The sequence below is a fragment of the Muscardinus avellanarius genome, assembly GCF_963383645.1.
Source record: "Muscardinus avellanarius genome assembly, chromosome: 1".
Lineage (NCBI taxonomy): Eukaryota > Metazoa > Chordata > Mammalia > Rodentia > Gliridae > Muscardinus > Muscardinus avellanarius.
In genome coordinates, this window is record NC_137786.1 from 80995487 (window position 1) to 81018121 (window position 22635).

The following is a 22635-nucleotide window of genomic DNA, read 5'->3' on the forward strand; positions in this document are numbered from 1 at the left end:
CAGTTTGTATGTAATAGAGATTGTGAAAAAAATGACAGAATGAGATTCTGCTATCAACACAAAGCAGTGAAAATTTATCTACCTTCTGCTTAGATCGAAGGAATATATACCAAACACACTTTCAAACGGGAGTACTTTTATGTTGATTTTAGTATGTTATGGTCATGGGTAATTATTTAAAGATAAAATGGTCAATAATTATATGAAAAATGTTTAATATTATTAGCAATCATCATGATCAGGAAAATGCAAATAAAAACTACACTGAGATTCCCTTTAACTCCATATAGAATGGCAACCATCAAGAATACAAACATTAACAAATGTTGGCAGGGATGTAGGAAATAGAAACTCCTATATACTGTTGGTGTAAATGTGGGATTGAAAATCAGTACAACCACTTTGGAGATCAGAATGGAGTTTCCTTCAAAGACTAGGAATGGAACCACCAAATGACTCAGGTGCACCTAAAGAATGAGAGTCAGAATACGATCGTGACCCATGCGTATCCATGCTTAGAGTAGCACAATTCACAATAGCCAAATTATGGAACCAACCTAGTTGTCCATCAACAGATGAATGGATGATGAAAATGTTATACATTCAGCCATAAAGTAATACAAAATTTTGTCATTTACAGGAAAATGGATAGAAAGAATAGCACAGTGAATGAAATCAACTGGTCACAAAAAACAAAGGTTATATGTTTTTTCTTATGTGTTGAAGCTAGAGAGAGAATAGGAAACAAAAGTAACCATAGGTAAATTAGAAGATAGACGAGTAGAGTTGTAAAAGGGACCAATGGTAGGAAAGGGGAAATGGAGTCTTGAAGTGGGAAATGGTTTAAATTATATTTTGTCCATTTATGAACGTATTGCTACCAATCTCACTAATACATATGGGGGAGGGAGCACTGGGTGGGATCTGGCGTTAAACCCACCAAGTACTGTGTGCATGTATGTTTGTTTCACTATGAACCTCACTATGATGTTTAATTACAATGAAAAAAGAAAAACTGTAAAAGAAAATAACAAACAGAAAAAAAAATAAAGGTTGCCATGACTAGACAACTTCAAATTGCTAAGCTACTTGTTCTCCCACTCTGGTGGTTGCTGTAAAGTCCTGTTACTGCAGTTAGTAACACAGCCAAGCATCCAGCTCCTCCTGCCCTTGAGCGTTTGTGTGCTTGTCAGAAAATTCTGTTTGATTTTGTTGTTATCCAAGGTCAGGCCATAAATTTAGAATAATAAGACTGAGAGGGCGTTTGGTGCTTGCTGAACAGCTGCTAGGAACACCAAAGGCTTCCTCACCTTCCCACATCATTCAAGTGCAAAGAGACTGCAGGATACAATTAGGCACAAATTAGGAATGCTCCAAATTTTCTTAATTTTCTCAACACTTGCCCTAGTGTGGAGAAACCTGTACCCCGTTCTTAATGAGAATGTGACCTTTGCTAATTTTGTATTCTCCTGGAAACTGATTAGATAGTGTATCAAGTATGTGGCTAAAAAACATATGGCAAAAGCATATCCTGCTTGGTGACTTTCCTCTGGATGGAGTCAAGTAGAAAATCTGATAGGAAGCTGTTCGTTGGGCTTCCCTGAGAGTTATGAGTGTTCTTTACTTGTGCTTTTATTGGTGCATTATAATCTCCCATCATAATGTTAATCATACTGACAATGACATACACGCACACTGCACTTGGGCCCCACCTCTTGCCTTCCCATTTCCCTCCTTCCTACTAGGCATGTCTGTGAAGTAGCTAGGAGAGATCTGGGCTCATGTGAGAAAGGAGGCTTTTTTTTATCAGGGTGGCTCTCAGCCCTGCTCACTGTAGATCTATTTTTTGTTTTGTTTTGTTTTGTTTTGTTTTGTTTTGTTTTGTTTGTATTTGCAATGCTATCTAAAAAAGCTAAAATAAGCCAGGGATGGCACATGCCTGTAATCTCCCAATCCTCTCTTGAGTGGCTGAGACAGGAGTATTGCTGGTTAAAGGTCAGTCTCAGGACTTAGTGAGATCCTGTCACCAAATAAAAATTTAAAATTTAAAAAAATTTTAGTATAGCTCAGGAGTAGAGTGCCCTTAGATTCAATCGCTAGTACCACCACATACATGCACAAAAAGATAAACAGCTTCCTGATAGTGGTGGGGCTGCTGCAGGGACGGTATTTTATGCTGTCTTGGTGGTCAAATTTGGTCCCTGTCCTACATCCTCTTAAGCAGACTAGTGTCAAATGTGGCCTTGGATAGTCTCAGACAGTAAGGCTGATGTTTAGTTGAAACTAAGAGCCATAGTGTTTATAGGATATAGATTTAAGGGCCAAAGAATCACAAAACAAAAAGTAAAGCTTCCTTTACTCAAGGTCAATTTTGCATAAGTACAGTATCATTCCTTTGATATATCACATGCCTGACTGGAGAGAATAAAAGTATGCTCAGATTCATGCCAGAGAATGACACAATGGCTGTCAAAAACTTTACTTCTAGGTAGATTTTATGTTTAGCTTTAAAATTCTTTGCTCAGCTGGCAATGATTTTGGCTCACACCCTAGGATTGATTGTAAGGCTCTGGAGATTTTCCAATGCTTTCACTATCCATAAGATGGTCCCCTGGAGGAAATCACCACCTAAATTAGAGGTACGTCTGTTTGCTTTTGAACTCACTTCCAATGGGAGATGCTGTTCTCTTCCTTTCTGACATCACTGGTTTCTGTTGTAAATCAACCAGAAGTCCTCAGTCCATCACCCTCAGGTGGTCTTTGTTCTCCCTTCAAGCTTGCCTTAAGGTTCCTCTATTGGCTACAAACCAGAGATGGTGTCTTCAAGAAATGGCAAAGGGAGCCAGTCTCAGGCCTTGGTAGAAGAAAACTACCGAGGCTGCAAAGATAAACTCCTGGGCACAGATTTTGAAATGTAAGCTGAAACATGACTGCCTGTAACAGTAGATTTAAAATGCAGGATTCCAAAATGATTCTGATTTAATAGCAAATGACTTTGTGAAAGTAGGTTGCTAATGTAAGATAAGTAGAAAAAGAAACAGCACTTTGTACAAGTGATAAGACGTATGCAATTATTATTTGTTTTAAAGTCTAGGGATTATTTGTTTTTTTGTCTAGGGATTGAACTCAGGGGCATTCTACCTGACCTATACCCTCAGCCTGTTCATTATTTTTAAAAATCTGAAACTGTATCTCTCTAAGTTGCTGAGGCTGGACTTAAACCTGCCATCCTCATGTCTCAGCTTTCCAAATAATAAGATTGCATGTGCATACCACCACACTTGGCTTTAATTTTAATGGTTTATTTTATAAGCACATAATAAAGCTATGTTATTTCTTTTAGTTTTTACCTTGGCCATAAATTTAGAAGGTTAAATTATTACCAGTTAGAATGAATACCCTCTCCCAGCATGGTGGCACACACTTGTAATCCCAGTACTTGAAAGGCTGAGATAGGAGGATTACAGGTTTGAAGTCAGCCTCAGCAACTTAGTGAGGCTCTCAACAACTTAGCACGACTATGTTTTCAAATTAAAAAAAAAAGATAGGTCTAGGGGTATAGCTGGGAAATAGAAGGTCCCTGGGTTCCACTCCAAATACCACACACACACACACACACACACACACACACACACACACACACACTGAATACCCTCACCTAAAATACTCTTAATCAATGGTTTTATAATTTTATATTGTTTGGCTATATCAAACAGCTATACCAAAAATGTGAATCCATTCTTAATCTATGTAATGTGCCAACTGACCTTTCAAAATTTAGAGTAAGAACAATTTTTTTTTTTTTTGGTGGTACTGGGGTTCCTGGAAACTCTTCTACCTTGGCTACACTCCCAGACACCTGTTTTTTATATTTTTTATTTGGAAACAGGGTCTCTTAAACCAGCGAGGCTGGCTTTGAACCTCCGCGATCCTCCTGTTTCCGCCTCCCAAGCACAGGAATTACAAGCGTGCGTCACCATGCCCAGCAGAGTAAGAATAATTTAATATACTTTGTATTACCCAATTCCAGCCAACATATAACCAAATTCCTGAGAATAAATCTTCATGTAGGCAAAATATATCAAAATCCAGAAACACATTACCTAATTGAACCAAGGCAACATAGAAAACCAAATCAAGCAAATAGATTGAAGTAGCAATTAAGAAACTTCCAACAACAACAAAAATCTAGGACCAGATAAATTCTCAGTTGAATTCTTTTTTTTTTTTTTTTGTGGTACTAGAGATGGAACCCAGGGCCATTCTACCTCCAAGCTATACCCCAGACCTATTTTTTATTCTTTATTTTTAAACAGGGTCTCACTGAGTTTCAAAGAGTCTCACTAAGTAGTTGAGGCTGTCCATGAACCTGGATCCTTCTGTCTGAGCCTCCCAAGTACTGGGATTACAAGCATCTGCCACCACGCCTGGCTCAGTTGAATTCTTAAAGACCTTTAAAGAAGAATTAAGCCCACTGATCCTCAAACTATTTCATGAAATATAAGGAGATAAAATACTTCCAAACTCATTGTAGGAAGCCAATATTACCTTGATACCAAACCAAGTAAAGATATTTCAAAGAAAGAAAATTACAGACCAATATCCTTGATTGACACAGATGCAAAAATTCTTAATAAAATACTAGTAATTCACATTCAAAACCACATCAAGAAGATTGTTCATCATGGCCAAGTTGGTTTCATTTCAGAGATGCAAGGCTAGTTAATGAATGTAATCAATCACATAAACGGAACCAAGGATTAAAATCACATTATCATCTCAATAGATGCAGAAAAAGCATTTGACATAATCCAATACCCATTCATGTTGAAAACACTGAAGAAATTATAGATTGAAGGAACCCACTTCAATGTCATAAAGGCAACATATGACAAAATCAATGCCAGCATCATACTGAACAGAGAAAATACAAATTATTCCCTTCAAAACCATAAACAAGACAAGGATGCCCATTCTTATCACTTCTATTCAAAGTAGCAATAAGGCACTCAAACAAGTTAAAGGGATACATAAATAACTAATAGAAATAAAAAAATAAAATTATATCTGTTTGCAGATGATATGATCTTATACTTACATGATCTAAAACTCAACCAGGAGACTTCTGGAACTAATAAAAAAAATCACTGGAGTAGCTGGATAAAAAAATCAACTTACAAAAACCAAAATTAATAGTTTTTCTATAAACCAACCATGAATCCACTTGAAAAGAAATGCATAAAACAATTTCATTCACAATAGCCTAAAAAAAATAGAATACCCTTAGGGCTAAATTTAACCAAGGAGGTAAAAGACCTCTCCAACAAAAACTATAGAACACTAAAAATAGAAAATGCTGGGCATGGTGGAACACACATGTAATCTCAGTACTTGGGAGGCTGAAGCAGGTGTATTGCAGGATTGAAACCTACCTTGGCAACTTAAGGAGGCTCTCAGCAATGTGGTAAGACCCTATTTCAAAACAAAGAACAAAAAGGCTACCTTGAAGGTAGAATGTGCCTTGGTTCAATCCCCAGTAACACACATACACACACATACACACACACACACAAATTGAAGAAGACCTTAGAAAATGGAAAGACCTCTCATGTTCTTAAAAAGGCAGAGTAAATATTGTCTAAATGGCCATACTATTATAAGTGATCTACAGATTCAAAATTGAATATCTATACATGCGAGAATAAAATTAAATCCCAGTTTCTCATTCTGCACAAGAGTCAACTCAAGATGTATCAAAGACCTAGAAATTAGACCAGAAACTGCAATTACTAGAAGAAAACATACCAACTCTCCAACATATAGACACTGGTAGAGACTTCCTCAATAAGAGCCCCAAAGCTCAGAAAATGAAACTGAGCATCAATAAATAGAATGGCATTAAATTTCAAAAGTTTCTGTGTAGCAAAGGAAACAATCAGGTATCTGAAGGAAAATGTAGCTATGCTAAAAAAATTCAAAAAATTTACTGCCAAAAAACAAATAGTCCAATAAAAAATGGGCAAGTAGCCGGGCGTGGTGGCACACACTTGTAATCCCCACGCTTGGGAGGCAGAGACAGGAGGATTGCGGAGGTTCGAACCCAGCCTCGCTGGCTTAAGAGACCCTGTTTCCAAATAAAAAAATATAAAATAGGTCTGGGAGTGTATCCTGGAGGTAGAAGGGCTTCCAGGAACCCCAGTACCACCAAAAAAAAAGGGGGGGGGCAAGTAAACTAAATAGACATCTCACAAAAAAGAAATACATATGGCTAATAAATATATAAAAATATTCAACATCATTAACAATTAGAGTGATACAAATAAAGACCACTCTGAGAGTTCACCTAGCCTCAATTAGGATGGCAAACATTAAAAATACAAACAGTAATAAAGTGCTGGCGGAAAAGTAGAGAAGTAGGAACTCTGATACATCATTGGTGGGATTGCAAGTTAGTGCAACCACCTTGGAAATCAGTGTGGAGGGTCCTCAGAAGAATGGGAATGAACCTTCCATATGACCCAGCTATACCATTCCTGGTTCAAAAGAATTGAAACCAAACTAACCACAGTAATGCATGCATATCTTGTTTATATTAGCACAATTCATAATTGCTAAACTATGGAACCAGCCTAGGTGTCCATCAACAAAGGGGTTGATTAAAAATTATGGGGTATACACACAATCGAATTCTACCCAGACATAAAGAAGAACAAAATTATGTTCCTTGCAGAAAAAGGGATGGAACTGGAGAGTATTATGCTAAGTGAAGTTAGTCAGTCATATAAAGTGAAAGGTCAGATAATGTTTCCTCATATATGGAAAAATTGAGACATAGGAGGGACTCCAGATAAAGTTCAGGGAGGGAGGAAACCTAACTCAGGGAGGCAGGAGGGGGGAGGGAGAAATAATGATAAAAAGAGTTGAATGGAGATGATATACATACACACATTTATCAATGCCAATCACAATGTTGTGCATGGGAGAGAAGGGAGGGAGGTGGGAGTTGGGGAGGGCTCAGTGAGTGTATGTGAATGTATGCCTCTATCACTCTGAACTTCATCATGATACATGATTATAATGCAATAATAATTTTTTTAATTATGAAGGAAAACCCGGGTGCGGTGGCGCACGCGTGTAATCCCTGAGCTTGGGAGGCGGAGACAGGAGGATTGCGCTGGTTCGAAGCCAGCCTCGCTGGCTTAAGAGACCCTGTTTCGAAATAAAAATATAAAATAGATCTGGGAGTGTAATCTGGAGGATAAAGGGTTTCCAGGAACCTCAGTACCACCAAAAAAAAAATTATGAAGGAAATACAAAGGGAAAGTCTACATGATGGGAGAGAATCTTTTCCAGCTACTCCTCTGACAGATGATTAATATCTAGAATATATAAAGTACTTAAAAAACATAATACTATAAGACAAAAAAACAATAAAAATAGGCAATGGAACTGAATAGATATTTCTCAAAAGAATAAATATAAATAACCAATAAATATATGAAACGAAAAATGTTTCAACATCATTATCAATCAGAGAAATGCAAATTAAAACTATATTGGGATTCCATCTAATTCCAGCTAGATGACAATCATCAAGAATACAGTTATAAATGTTGGCAAGGATGTGAGGAAATAGAAACTTTTATATACTTTTGGTGGGATTGTAAATGAATATAACTATGGAGAAAATTATGGAGGCTCTTCAAAAGTCTAGAATTGGAGCCACCATATGACCTACCTATATCACCTTCTGAGATCTTTTCAAAAGAATAAAGTTGCAGGGCGTGGTGGCACACTCTTGTAATCCCCGCGCTTGGGAGGCGGAGACAGGAGGATTGCACAGGTTCGAAGCCAGCTGCGCTGGCGTAAGAGACCCTGTTTCCAAAAATAAAAATAGGTCTGGGAGTGTAACCCGGAGGTAGAAGGGTTTGCAGGAACCCCAGTACTACCAAAAAAAAAAAAAAGAATAAAGTCATAATAGCAGCATAATAAATGCATATCAATGTTTATTGCAGTACAATTCAAAAAGGCCAAACTATGGAATCAACCTAGGCATCTGTCAACAAATAAATAAATAATAAAATATCATATATCAACACAGTAAAATTTTACTCAGCTACAAATAAGAACAAAATTTTACTCAGCTACAAATAAGAACAAAATTACTCAGCTACAAATAAGAACAAGAGCAAATGATATATATGTCATTTGCAGGAAAATGGATGGGTCTAGAGAATATTATGATGAGATCAGATAGTCATCGAAAGCCAAGGTTTATCTGTTTTTTCTCATATTTGGAAGCTAGAAAAATAGAAAGCAATATGGAGAGATTATTTTATATTAATGAAGGATTAATGAGGGATTATCTTTATATTAATGAAGAGAAGGACCAGTAGAATAGTGGAAGGGGATTAGAGGAGGGGCATGAGGAGGAGAAAAAGAAGGCTTGAGAAAGTAAACAGTTCAAACAGTGCTATGTCTGTATATGAAGGTAACACTACCACTCTTACTAATATTTACAGGGAAGGGTACATAGCAGGGTAGGATCTGGAGGGAAATATATCAAGTGCTATGTGCAAGTATACCTATATCACATTGAAGCTCACTAAAATGAATAATTACATTGCACCAGTGAAAGTATTAAAGGGAAGTCTTAACATGGTAAACCATGAATATAAGCTAATTAGCCCTAGGCAAATTTAAGAGAAATATCTCTAGTGAATGGAACTCAGAGATGTACTTTTTTTGTGTGGTACTGGGGATAGAACCCAAGGGCATTCTACCTCCAAGCTATATCTCCAACCCTATTTTTTATTCTTTATTTAGAAACAGGGTCTCACTGAATTACAAAGGGCCTCATTAAGTAGTAGCGAAGGTTGTCTGCGAACTGAGAACCTCCTGCCTCAGCCTCCCAAATGCTGGGATTACAAGTGTGTGCCACCACTCCTGGCTAGAGATATACTTTTTAAATGAGTTAAGCAAAAAAATTAAAAATTTTAAAAATGAGTTAAGCATGTCACCATCCTTTATTAACAGCTCCTGAATTAAATAATACTTATTCTAAATTATCTATAATAAAATCTTATTTTTAAAAATATCATTGGCAAAGCCTATGCAAATGCTAAAGGAAACTAGTATGCTGATTGTCTTTAAACTACTGTGAACAGTGTCAGATATTGTACACAGGGCCTTTCCTGGGTCATTTTACATTACATGCAAATGTATTTATTTGCAAAAGTTTAATTAAAAATAGATCCTCCTTCCTATCTTAGTATAAATAAAGCAGATTTGTAACTAAAATAATGAAAGAAATAATACCTTTAAAAATAAATATTATTTTGTTATATATAATATGACAATGTTTTATGTATCAGAACACCCTTCTCAGAATTTCTTCAGGAAACTGGTATAGTAGCTGCTCTATATATCTTAAGGAGTGCCAGAATGACACCTGGTCAATGATGTTGCCTCCTGGTAAGCCTTGGAAATCTTAAAGAAAGGAACACCCCACATACATAACGATGTGGACAAAGCTTGAGGAAGAGCCATTAGACCCTTTTCTCTGGCTAAGAGTAAAGTGATAAGATCAGTATAAAAAATTTGGATGGGGCAATGGCATAACCTTGGTAATATTTACAAAATCTCCTGGTAGAACTTTATTCTCATGGTTTAAGAATTGAATGGTTTTAGTTTTATTAACATGCAACCATGAAGTCTTTGTGCTAAAGAGTAATTTTTAATCGATGGCAATAAAACAGCTAAAATCACACTGAACCTCTCCATAAAAGAAAAGAAAAAGTGGTGGCCATTATGGAGGCAGGGCCAGCAGGGGCCTTGATGGATGTGGGCTCAGTGGAGGCACAGATAGAGGTGGAGCCAGGGGCAGTCTAGATGAATATGAGACCAAAGGGGCTGACAAGAAAATTGTCTTAAATCTGTTCAGAGATAAAAACCTTTCTGAGATGATAAAAGTTACATTTTCTTTTTGGGAAAAAGGAAATATTCCTAATGCTGATTTTTCTGTTTATAAGTTGGGGATTGAACCAAGCACCTGTGGCATACAAAGCACACAGTAGAGTATTAGTCGAGTGTATACTCTACTGCCAGCTCCCATAATGCTTAATTTTTGGTTAAACTTTAATGAGATTAAAATTTGCTTTAGGAAATATCAGTATTTTCTATTTCTCTGAAGCTGGGAGTCTTTGAAGAGGGAAAAGGACTGTTATTAACAATTATGTAAGTCAACAGGTTAAAAAAGACTACCTCCAAGTAAGCTGGAATTTATGGCTCCTACCATAAAGAAAATTCTCAAGGGTCAAAACCAAAGAAAATTCTTAAAGGGTCAAAACCTGAATAGCAAACCATAAACACATGTAGAGAAGCAGCAGGTGTTCTTACAACCAACCATATGAAGACTTGGGGATATATCTGTATATGCCAAGCATATTTTCTGATGTAAGTACACACTAGGAATATTATTACCTTACACACTCAGAGAATGGCTCTTTCTTGAGGAGCCTCCACAAATTGCATTCTAATGATAAATTAACTTGAAAAAGGTCTTGTTTGCACTTTTTGAATTCCAAATACACTTCGATTTCATTGACTAGATCTTCATTTGGGGAAAAAAAAAACCTCTCCAATACATTTTTTCAAATATGCTTGTCTTATGTCTGGTGTAGGTTCTCAATTAGTGAGAAAAGTAAATCTTAGTTGGAGACAAACTTCCAAGTCTTTTTGCATCCACCAGATATCTATGATTCCTACTCCAACTTGAAAACATGTTTCTCAGAACACAGGCAAACATTACTTCAGCATAGATAATTGACTCACAAAGATCTTAAGGAGTTTTATAATGTGGTGATGGATATTCTCTATCTCTACTCATTCAAGGGATTTCTAACACTGTTAACAATAGAATAACAAGCCGGGTGTGGTGGCGCACACTTGTAATCCCGTGCTTGGGAGGTGGAGACAGGAGGATGGCGCAGGTTCGAAGCCAGCCGCGCTGGCTTAAGAGACCCTATTTCTAAATTTAAAAAGTATAAAATAGGTCTGGGAGTGTAGCCCGGAGGTAGAAGGGTTTCCAAGAACCCCAGTACCACCAAAAAAAAAAAAAAAAAAAGCATAGAATAACAATAAGCAAGTTTACCCAGATCACTTCTTTGATTATTTAGATTTGTTCCTAGCACATAAAGAGAATGAATTTTCCCATGAATTGTCCTCTGCAGTGAGTTAACTTGTATCTTTCCTAAAGATATGCCCAAATCCTAATCCTTGGTCCCTATGAATGTGACTTCATTTAGAAATAAGGTTTTTGCAAGTATTGTTAAGTTTTGGATCTTGCAGTGATAAGATATTTCCATTTTTAGAGTAGGTCATAAATTCAATAACTAGTGTTCATATGAGAGAAATAAAAGGAAGACATGAGACCCAGGAACACAGAAAGGAAGGCCATGTGAAGATGGAGGAAAAGATTGGAGTGATACATCTATAAGTCAAGGAATCCTTGAAGCTACTAGAAGCCACATGTGAGTATAAGAATTCTCTTCAGGAGCATTCTGAGACATTTTTCCCTGCTACATCTTGACTTTTGGACTCCTGTTTTCCAAAATTGTGAGTAAATAAATTTCTGTTGTTTTAGCCCTTTGTGTTTGGGGTAACTTGTTAAAGAAGCCTAGAAAAACAATATATATTTCATGACTCAAACTTTAAGAAATAAATTGCAGAAAATTGATTTTCCAGTCATATCTACATAGATTGCTTTTATCTATGGGGATGGAACCATAGGCATTCCATCTGGGGATGGAACCATAGTCATTTGACCTCCGAGCTATACCCCCTGCCCTATTTTTTTATTCTTTATTTTGAAACAGGGTCTCACTAAGTTGTGGAGGGCTTCACTAAGTAGTTGAGGCTGCCCACGAACCACTATCCTCCTGTCTCAGCCTCCCGAATGCTGGGATTACAGGCATGTGCCACCACACCCAGCTTAATTACTTTTATTTTTAACATGGTAGAAATAGTCATGTTAAAACATTATATTCTGAGTCTAATAGATGATCATATAGATTATTCTGCCAAAAGACATACCTTCTGAAAAGTCTAATTTAATTAAAATGTAAATAACATTTTTCTGATAATAACTAGGATGGCAATTGAATGGGGTTATCAGATAAAATTATGCCCAATCAAGTTTCAGATGAATAATACATTGTTTTAGTATAAGTATGTTCCAAATATCATGTTTGTGCATATACATGAATACATATTGCATTATTTACCTAAAATTAAAATTTAAATAAACATTCTGGCCGGGCATGGTGGCTCACGCTTGTAATCCCCGCGCTTGGGAGGCAGAGACAGGAGGATCGCGCAGGTTCGAAGCCAGCCGCGCGCGCTGGCTTAGGAGACCCTGTTTCCAAATAAAAATGTAAAAATAGGTCTGGGAGTATAGCCCGGAGGTAGAAAGGCTTCCAGGAACCCCAGTACCACCAAAAATAAATAAATAAATAAATAAATAAATAAATAAATAAATAAACATTCTGTATTTTTGTTTACTAAAATTGGAATTTACAATTGTAGCAGAGCATTTACACATCTTACTCAAAGTCACATAGCTAACAAAATATGGAACTTGGCTTTGAACTCATGTACGCCAGACACCCAAGATCATACACTTTGTAGTTCCTCTGGCTGCCTAATAAAGAAAATATAAAACTCAGGAAATGGTAGTAGTACTTCAAAAAGCCATCTGGTTGCTCTAAAAAACAGGTTGTAAAAATGGAAGAATGATGGCCATCTCTTACTGCTGAACCTTTCTCAGTGCCTATTCTATATGAAGGATTATGGGGAGACAAAGTTCAAACATTCTGGTGATGGTGATGGTAGAAATGAGTTTTTATTTTGCTCTTCTGTGCAAAGGTGGTAAGAGACATAGGCGACACAGACATTTTGGTCCTGCTGGGCAATAGATGAGGGCATTAATATCATAAGTGATGAGTGCAATTTCTGGTAATTTTAACAGTTACACAAATCTATACTTTCATAAAACTCTTTGAAACCTTTTCATTAGCTTCCAGATACCATCAGCCCTTAAAACTTTGAGTTGTCTTTTTTAGTCTCCTCTTCCAAATGATTACAAGTCCTACTGGACATTCTTTCTGAATCTTCTCTCATATGTTTCTTTCTTCTCCATTTCCACACCATAATCCCAGTTCAAGCCCACATGACCACAGTGCTTCACTTTAAGTCATCTATCTCCATCAAACTATCCTAATAAACAGTATGTGTACAAGTTCACAATTTTAAAATGACCCTAAATATCTATCCACTCAAATGTTTAACACAGTCTGTTATTCATAGATGGGCTGAAGATAAGTAAATGATTTCAAACTTAGCTCATGTTGCTTCCTCCATTTATATATCTCTTATTATCTTTACCTAATAAAAATTTACAAATGCAAAATAAGCTGGTGTGGCTGTACTAGTCTTAGCATTTTAGACACCTTGGTATGTTTTTTGTCCCCACAAAGTGATATTTTCTCTCCCATTTTTCTTAAATACATGTCTCTCTCATTCTACTGAAACGTGTCTCACTTCTTTGTCAGAGATGTCTATAGAGAAAACATTTTCTACTATAAGAAAGACAGTGGTGTCCACACAATGAGATCCAGACTTGAAATTGTGAAGCCACGGGAATGATGGAGTAAGATTGTGCACCTGCTGTCCAAAAGATAGGGGCTTCTCAGCTCATATTAATGGTGTGAGGTGATGAAAGTTTGCCTGTTTTCTCATGACTGTGTTGATTATGCATTTTGACAAGGATGCAATAGAAATGACATGTGGTTCTTGGTGCATCTTTTCAGGAGGTATTCGATGTCTTCATGTCTCATTACTTCTGATGTTGATTTTGATAATTTGGTTAAGGTGGTATGTTCTACATTTCTCTCCACAGTAGAGTCACTATTTTCCCTTTGTAAATAATGCATATCTTGTAGAAAAAATACTTTTAAATGCTGCAAATATTCTGTTTCACAACCTAATTTTGCACAAAAAGTTTTAGCATACGTTGGTGAGTTCTACCTACAACTAAGGGTGGCCATGGTGTTTGTTAAAAGGGACAGGTGACTTTCTTTCTTAACATACTTTTATTGGTATATTGTAATTACATATCATAATGAATTCAGAGTGGTAGAAACATGTGCTCAGCACATGGTGCATTTCCCTCCAGATCCCCCCTACTCCCTCCTCTTCAAACATGTTAATGAGATTGATAGACATAATCCCATATATGTACATAGTATTATTATAACTGCTTCCTTCACCAAGTCTCTTCCCATCTCCATTGCCTTATCTTAATCCCTTTCCACTCTTTTATTGGGATCTTGCCTCATTTATCTGAAGTCCCTTTTGTTTTGGAATTTCTCTCTAGCTTCCACATATGAAAACAAACAAACAAACAATCCCTCACTTTCTGATACTAGCTGAAGTCAGCATAATATTTTCTAGTGTCATCCATTTTCTGCAAATGACATAATTAAGATCTTCAAAACTCAGGAAGTAAAAACAAGAATAAATGGGATGGCATTAAATTAAAAAGCTTCTGTCCAGGAAAGAAAAACTATCAAGAGAAGAGAGAGAGAACTAATATCTAGCACATATAAGGAACTTTAAAAACTTACCCATTCCTACAAAAAACAAGTAAAACAATTAAAATTAAACTGGATAGATACTTCACAAAAGAAGAAATACAAGTGACTATTAAAGATAGAAAAATGTGTTCAATATCATTAGCGATCAGGGAGATGCAAAAATCTACATTGAGATTTCATTTAACCCCAATTAGAATGACAATCGTCAAGAATACCAATAATAGTAAATGCTGGTAAGAATGTAAAGATAGGTATATATTATTTTTTACAGAACTGTACTGGGGATTGAACCCAGGGGCATTCTACTTCTATCTATACTTTTATTTTTTTCTTTATTTTATTCTTTATTTTGAAACAAGAGTCTTACTCTGTTGCAATTCTTCTGTCTCAGCCACCCAAGTACTGGGATTACAAGTATGTGTCACCATGCTTGCCAATGCTGCTCTTGGGGTTGCAAATAAATACATCTAGTATGGAGATTGATGTGAAGGTTCCTCAGCAGGCTGCGATTAGAACTACCAGATAACCCAGCTATGCCACTCCTGGATAGCTTTTCAAAGAAATAGAAGTCAGAATATTATTCCGATCATGAATATACATGTTTATAGCAGCACAATTCACAATAGCTAAATTATGGAATCAGCCTAGGTGTCTGTCAACTGATGAATGAATCACAAAACTAGGGTACATATATACAATGGAATTTTACTCAGCTATAAAGGTGATTTTCTATTTCCATCTTCCCTTTCTCCATTTATGCACTGGAATGGAGAAAAGCTGAAACTTCTCTCCTTCCTGTTTATTTATACAATTATTTATTTATTTATCAGTATGAAATCATAGGTACTTATTTTATGCTATGTATTGTAATACATTATTATCATTATTTATTTTGCGGCTAAAATTGTCCCTGCCTGGTCATTAAGTTGGCCCTATGAAACTTTGACACGCTGCCATCAATTTTCGAGCACTTCTGTACTTTCTGGCAAGGCAAAATGTTCCAGCTTCATCTTGTACTTTTCCTGCCCCAGGTCTGAAATCCACCATTCCTCCTGAGCCCTGATTCCTTATGTTAAGGAAATGGTATTTAGAAAAAATATCTGGGCTCTCGATGTGTTCATTGCCCTTTTGTCCTCATACCTGTATCATTGCTTGTAGATCCTCTTAGCAAACTGATATAGGAACACACACACACACACACACACACACACACACACACACACACACGTTTCTATCTTGTATCTTGTATTTATATCTATTTCAATATATATTAAAAACAATTAGTTTACATTGAGACCGAATACCACAGGTTCATCCTAGCCTTCTCTTTTTCTGTATTTGTAACTCCTTTCTCCAACAGTGGAAAACCTGGCCCTTATTGTTAGCAATATATTTACTTATTTGCTAGCTCCTAGAATATACATTAAGCAGCTTTAACACTGATAATCCTGCCCCAGAGTATAACATTTATGTATACTTCTTTTTGCCTTGAATTTTATATTATATAATCCAATATGCATTTACATAGTTTCCTAGATTGGTTGTTTTATTCAAAATCATTCTGAGGTACAGTTATTGTATTCTGTTTGAAGTACCTCCCACATCCTGCTTGACTTTAGTTAATCAACCAACAGTTTAATTCAGTCAGATTTTTGTGTGGTACTGGGCATTGAACCCAGGGGCACTCTACTTCTGAGCTATGCTCCCAGCCCTATTTTTTTTTATTTTTTATTTCAAAGCAGGGTCTTGCTAAGTTAGTGTGCACTGGCCTCAAAAACTGTGATCCTCCTGTCTTAGACTCCCAAGTATCAAGTCTGCCGAGACTTTGCTGAGACCACCTACTTCCTCTCGGCATCTGCATTTGTGTGTGTGTGACAACCCCCCACGTAGTCAAATCGGCAATTAGCTCCGAGAGAGGGTGTCGTCTCTGGCCAAAAAACTCCTCCACTTTTAGATATTCTTTCATAACTATTATTCTTTTAGTATTCTTTAAACTCTCCACACGAATTGCTCCGGTGGTATAAGATCAGGACTGTGAGAGAAACTGAGTCCGTGGAAAATAAAGTTTCTGGTAATTTGTCTAAGCCTCTAAACGTCCTCGGCTTTGTTCAAATGGTAATAAAATCTAGTTAGAATTTAGATGCAGTGGCAGCATTCCAGTCAGTAATTACAAACGCAGATTTCCCCTCTATCTTTGACCTTCATTCTAACCATTACAATAGAGCCAAGGGCTAGAAGGAATCTTGACCTTTGCACCTAGTGATAGCGCTGCATGGAGACAGGGTGACACCACCTGGATAAAATAGCTATGTCAGAACAAAGGACAGATAAAATAGATGTGTAAATGTGAAAGAAAGAAAATATGGTGAAAATAAGAAAGCATTTTTGTATGAAGAGGAGCTTATCCTAAGATTGTCCCAAATGGGAAAGAAAGGAATTAGAAAGATTAAAAGCAGGTTACAGAAGGATTGTGGTGTGGAAATGGATTATTAAAAGAGGAATAGGCTTCTAATAAGCCTATCGTTTGAGGAAAAGTGCTCAGCTGCTAGAGAAGTACATCTGACCACTAAATCTAAACACTTCATGTTATTTCTTGGTATTTACCTGCTAAACTGTGTTATGAGCTTGCTTAAGCTTTCAGACAGCAGATGGTATTGCAGACAAAATCCAGCAGACATTCATCGAAATCCTCTAAATCATCATAAATGTACACGGATTTCCCTACGCCAACTACATGTATGAAAGCTGGAATCTCGGACTTCGTCCCCCATTTAGCTCAAAGGAGGTTGCTAGATAGAAAAGGACATTGGACTAAGCCCTAGGAATAAAAGTTCCGAAAGGTTTAAGAAAACTCTTAAAAACTGGATTCTTCAAGTGATTTGGGGTGTGACTTTTGTTCTTCTGGAATTTGCCCACTAAAAGCCTCTGCAGCTGCAAGGCCAGAGGGGCTGACTCGGAGCACAAGACCCACCTGGGGTCATGGGACTGATTTCAATCACAAGGACCTGTGATGTCACAGGCCTCACTTTTGTCTTATTCAGGGTTGGTGATTTGCATGTGTATCTCACTATTGTATTTTGGGTGTTTGCACTTTTCTTCTAGGGAATCACGGGTAAATGGGGAAATATAAAAAATCTTGTGTCTAGAATAAAGTGTTCGATTGCACATGAAGCATTGATCCATGTCAGATTCTTTCCAGAAGCGCCGTAAATAGGAACTTAAAGAAATTTATTTCCTAGAGGAGAAAGAATCGCTGCAGATAAGTGGCTGCAGTACAGCACCCTAATTCTTCACCCATCTTTTCTGAGATCGGTTTGATCGCAAGTGGATTCGTGCCCCATTTGGACTGAGCAAAGTCTGCGGCACAAGTCAATCATTATTTTGTTAAATATAGTAAATGAAACTGGAGTATAGTTTATTTGGAAAAATATTACTTCCTCCTCATCTTTTTTTACCTTATTCACATCCCCCATCCTTGTCATCTGTTCATGCCTGAATTCTGTATGTTATCAATATCATTAGTTTCTGACTTTTGCTTTCTGTATTTCTTTTTGTACAAATGAGTAGACAATGCCTAATTTTCACACCCCATTTTCTTAAGCAAAATGTTTCTTACTGTTGATACTCTTTCAAAATTTCCTTAAGTGAACTTAATATATCCTGTAAAATTTTCTATATCAATTCCTAGAGATTTTCCTTATTCTTTTTTATAGCTGCATGGTATCTCCTTATGTGGATATACCACAGTTTATTAAACTGTTCCCCTATTTATGACCATTTAGGTTGTTTCTAATATTTTATGCCATAAACAATAAATAAATTTTATAGCCATGTATTTTAAACTGTTGGGGGTATATCTGGGACAAAAATTCTGAGCTCCAGGTTTTTTATCTCATTCCACTTTGGATCAAACGATGTAATTATAATTAAGAGCACTTTTGAAAACTAACAAATCTCAGATAATACTATTTCCTTAGCATTATTTTCCTTCTGTAAGCTAACTGCAATGCCTTTTGAGATAGTTCAGTTTGATAAACACTTCTCCGCCACTAGACAGATGTTTAATTTTGAAATCTTCCCCATTTGTTTAAATTCTAAAATTTTCAATTACATCTTCATTCATTAAAGCTATTCTGATATTTACTGGGTTTTACTTAAAAATTGAAATTATTATTTATAGTTCATAGCTATAAAACCCACTATTATATAAAGTTATTTTATTCCTTTAGAGACAAGAGATAGAAAATATGGACTACAGTCCTCATATGTTTCCTTCTCTTCACTAAGTGTAGATGTCAAATTGGGTGGGAGGAAGAGAGACGGATCACCAGATGCCAGGGGTCTCTCCAGCTGGTCAGAAGATAAGCTAGCATAGGTTTAGGGACTTTTATTCCTAAAGTTAGATACACCCTAACTCAGCTTACTGTGAGACTGGGAGTTTTGGGGGCCCTCTGAGTTTCTACCTCCTGCACAGCTACTATTTAAAAGATGTCAAGTAAGCCAGGTGTGGTGACGTACACTTGCAATCCCAGCACTTGAAAGACTGAAATAGGAAGACTGCAGGTTCGCTGCCAGCTTCTGCAATTTAGTGAGGCCCTCTGCAACTTAGTGAAACTCTGTTTGCAAATAAAAGAATAAAATAGGGCTGAAGGTGGAGCTCAGAAGTACAATGCCCCTGGGTTCGATTCCTAGCAACACACACACACACACACACACACACACACACACACACACACACCAAGTGATGTGTGTATATGTTTGTATCACTTTGAACCTCACGGTGATGTATTATTATAGTATATCAGTAAACACAAAAAATACAAAATTTACAAAGGATGCTACACAGTCTTTTGGGATCTACCTGTGATCCTGCCTCTAGCCTGAGTTTAAAGAATACCTCATGTGCCGAGTTCAGCTCAACAAGAGATTGCCGAGGGGTTTGGAAATTGGGAACTAAAGAGTATTGGCCTTGTCTTGTCCCTCATTATGGCTGCAAAGACTTGTTTACTCTACCATGAGACTATTTCCAGGCCCAACAGCCTCAGATAATCACTTGATGGGAACCTAAAATTTTGATGAAATATTAGTTCTGTATTTCTACAATTTCAAAAGAGTAAATCTATGTAGAAAAAAATTAGAGCCGGGTGTGGTGGTTCACGATTGTAATCCCAGCATTCGGGAGGCTGAGACTGGAGGATCGCATTTCGCAGACAGCCTCAGCTACTTAGTGAGGCCCTCTGCGACTCAGTGAGACTCAGTTTCAAAATACAGGAAAAAAATAGGGCAGGGATTGTAGCTCGGAGCTCGAATCCCCCTGGGTTCCATTACCAGACCTGCAAAAAAAAAAAAAAAAAAAAAAGAAAAAGAAAAAGAAGAAGAAAAGAAAAAGAAAAAGAAAAAGAAAAAGAAAAAGAAAAAGAAAAAGAAAAAGAAAAAGAAAAAACTTAGGAGTCTATCAATACACAATTTCTGTTCTAGCTTCAAATAGATGCCTTGGCTCTTTAGCTGATTGTGTCACTCATCATATGCTGTGTAGATTTGGGCTTGTCAGCAGTGTGGTGTGACCTTGCTCTCTGTGTTAGATGGGCCACTGTTTGGATCTTGACTCAAAACCTCTTTCTTGAGCTGGGTGTGGTGGTGCACCCTTGTAATCCCCATGCTTGGGAGGCTGAGATAGGAGGATTGTACAGGTTCAAAGCCAGCCTCAGCTACTTAGTGAGGTTCTCAGCAAATTAGTGAGACCCTGTTTCCAAATAAAACATAAAATAGGTCTGGGAGTATAGCCCAGAGGTAGAAAGTCCCTGGGTTCCATCCCTAGTACCACCAAAACAAAACAAAAAACAAACAAAAAACCCTAAAACCTCTTTCCTCATGATCAAAGGAGTCAAGTAATATAGAAAACTGTGCCTCTGAATCCAAACATAAAAATTTACAACAGTGCAGTTAATTTTGTAAACTTAAGCAATCATAAGGAAAACAAAGTTTGTCATGAACACACAGGAAAAGCTCCCAGGTGATAATGTTCTTACATCCATACCTCCTCGATCCCGGGCAGCTAAACTTTGACCCCTTCTTAGTGTAATGTCCAACTGGTACATTCCGGGATCAGCCAAAGGGACATCTGCATTACTGGTTCCAGTGGTATTTATTTTCTAGAAAACAAGAAATATACAAAATATTAAATTTATTATTTCTGCTCAATTTTCTCCAATGGGAGAATATATATACACACACACACACACACACACACACACACACACACACACATATATACATATATATATATATATATATATATATATATATATATATATATTAAACCAAATTGTAAGAATTAATCAAAATCTTGCAATTTCACATAATGTCATAATCACTTAGTTCTCTGAAGGTTTTGAAATTCATAACATTTTTTAGGCTTGAAAACAAGGTAGTTACAAAAATGTCCTATTTTAACTCAGTTTAGGGATAAAAATATACTATCAAAAACATTTTCTATGGAATATTCTATATATATATTCTATATCAACTAAAAAGGATTAACACAGGAATAGCATCTGAAGTAAAAATACAGCCAGTGATGAATGAAGAATAAAGGTGTGCTGGAAAAGTTGACTTCTATATAACTGAGAGTTAAAATGAAAATGATTTATTCAGGTAACGCTGTTGACTTGCTCACCTATGCAAAAGATCTCATACTGATGGATTATATACTTCTATTTCAGCCCCAACATAAAATATGATAAAACTGTATGGAAATAACTTCATCCAACATTTTGACAGTATTTTCAAGAAAAAATTCTCAATAAGGGAATTAAAGCACGCCAGCTATTTCTAGATCTAAAAACCTTTGTGAGGCTTACTCTATAGAATTGTTTTAGCAACAGCATACTCTCAATAAGTTACTAGGTGCTCAGTTACAGATGCACTTGCATAATTATATTAAAAGAACATAAAAGAAACATTCAGTAAAATAATATATGTCATATTTTATACAGTCCCTGCCACTTTTTCTGCAGTGGAAAAACTAACTTTTCTTCTCATGTTTTAGATTACTTTAATTTTATAATTATTTTTTCTGATTCAAAGAAATGCCCTTTTATTTTAAAAGATGCATAATAACGTAAAAGGATAAGGTAAAATAATAGACAACAGGCTGGCTCTATCAGTTCCATAATTCACATGAGATACAACTACATCACAGCACTTAAAAAGCTCTTTACTGAGGTGTAATTCACATACCATAAATTCACCTTTTAAGTAAAGCAGTATCTTTTTTGAGGCTTTAAGACTGAGAAAAGATGCTTTCCTTTGGAACAATTACTGTTTAAGACAAGAAGTGGCACAACTTTGATTGATAACCCGAAGTCATCATCAGTCCTCTGGTGACAATAAAGAAGAATTCCCTCTGCTTCTCACAGTACCCCTGCTTCTATGAATGGTCTTGTTATTCCCCAGTCACTCAGGCTGGAAATTGCTGACCATCGTTGACTTCTTCAGCTGCTTCCCACTCACATCCAAATAGTTGCCGACTATCTCTGTTTCTGTGTTATATCTCCCGAATTGTCTTTTTCTTTTAATTTCTACTACCACTAGTTTGGATTATACCTTCAAATGACAGAGGAGTGAAAATCAAAATTCAATTCAGTTTTTCTATCTTCTTGTAATTACCAATTATTACAACTTGGGTATATCCTTTCACACTATTAAAAGCCTTATATAAACGCATAGGCATATATATGTTTGCCCATATGTTCTGTGGTTGGGTTTCAGTTTTTGCTTTTAATAAGCTAGTATTATATATTGTCTATTTTAACTATTTAAGAGAAACCTCGTGGTCATTTTTCTTTTTTCTTTTTATTTTTTTTTTTTTTGGTGGTACTGGGGGTGGAAGCCAGAGGCTTTCTACCTCCGGGCTATACTGCCAGACCTTTTTTATATTTTATTTGGAAACAGCGTCCCACTAAGTTGCTGTGAGCCTCAC

At 36.5% G+C, this 22635-nt stretch overlaps 1 protein-coding gene across 14 annotated transcripts in view; it reads right to left on the reverse strand.

Annotated features, from left to right (window-relative positions):
• MCTP1 (multiple C2 and transmembrane domain containing 1) overlaps positions 1-22635 on the reverse strand; it is a gene marked incomplete at both ends in the record, with an annotated part of 619238 nt that overhangs the window by 333368 nt on the left and 263235 nt on the right. For all 14 annotated transcript variants that reach the window (XM_080719329.1, XM_080719323.1, XM_080719328.1 and 11 more), the window contains one exon: positions 20692-20806. In XM_080719329.1, coding sequence (XP_080575455.1) covers positions 20692-20806 — 115 coding nt within the window. The remainder of the gene's footprint in view (positions 1-20691; positions 20807-22635) is intronic.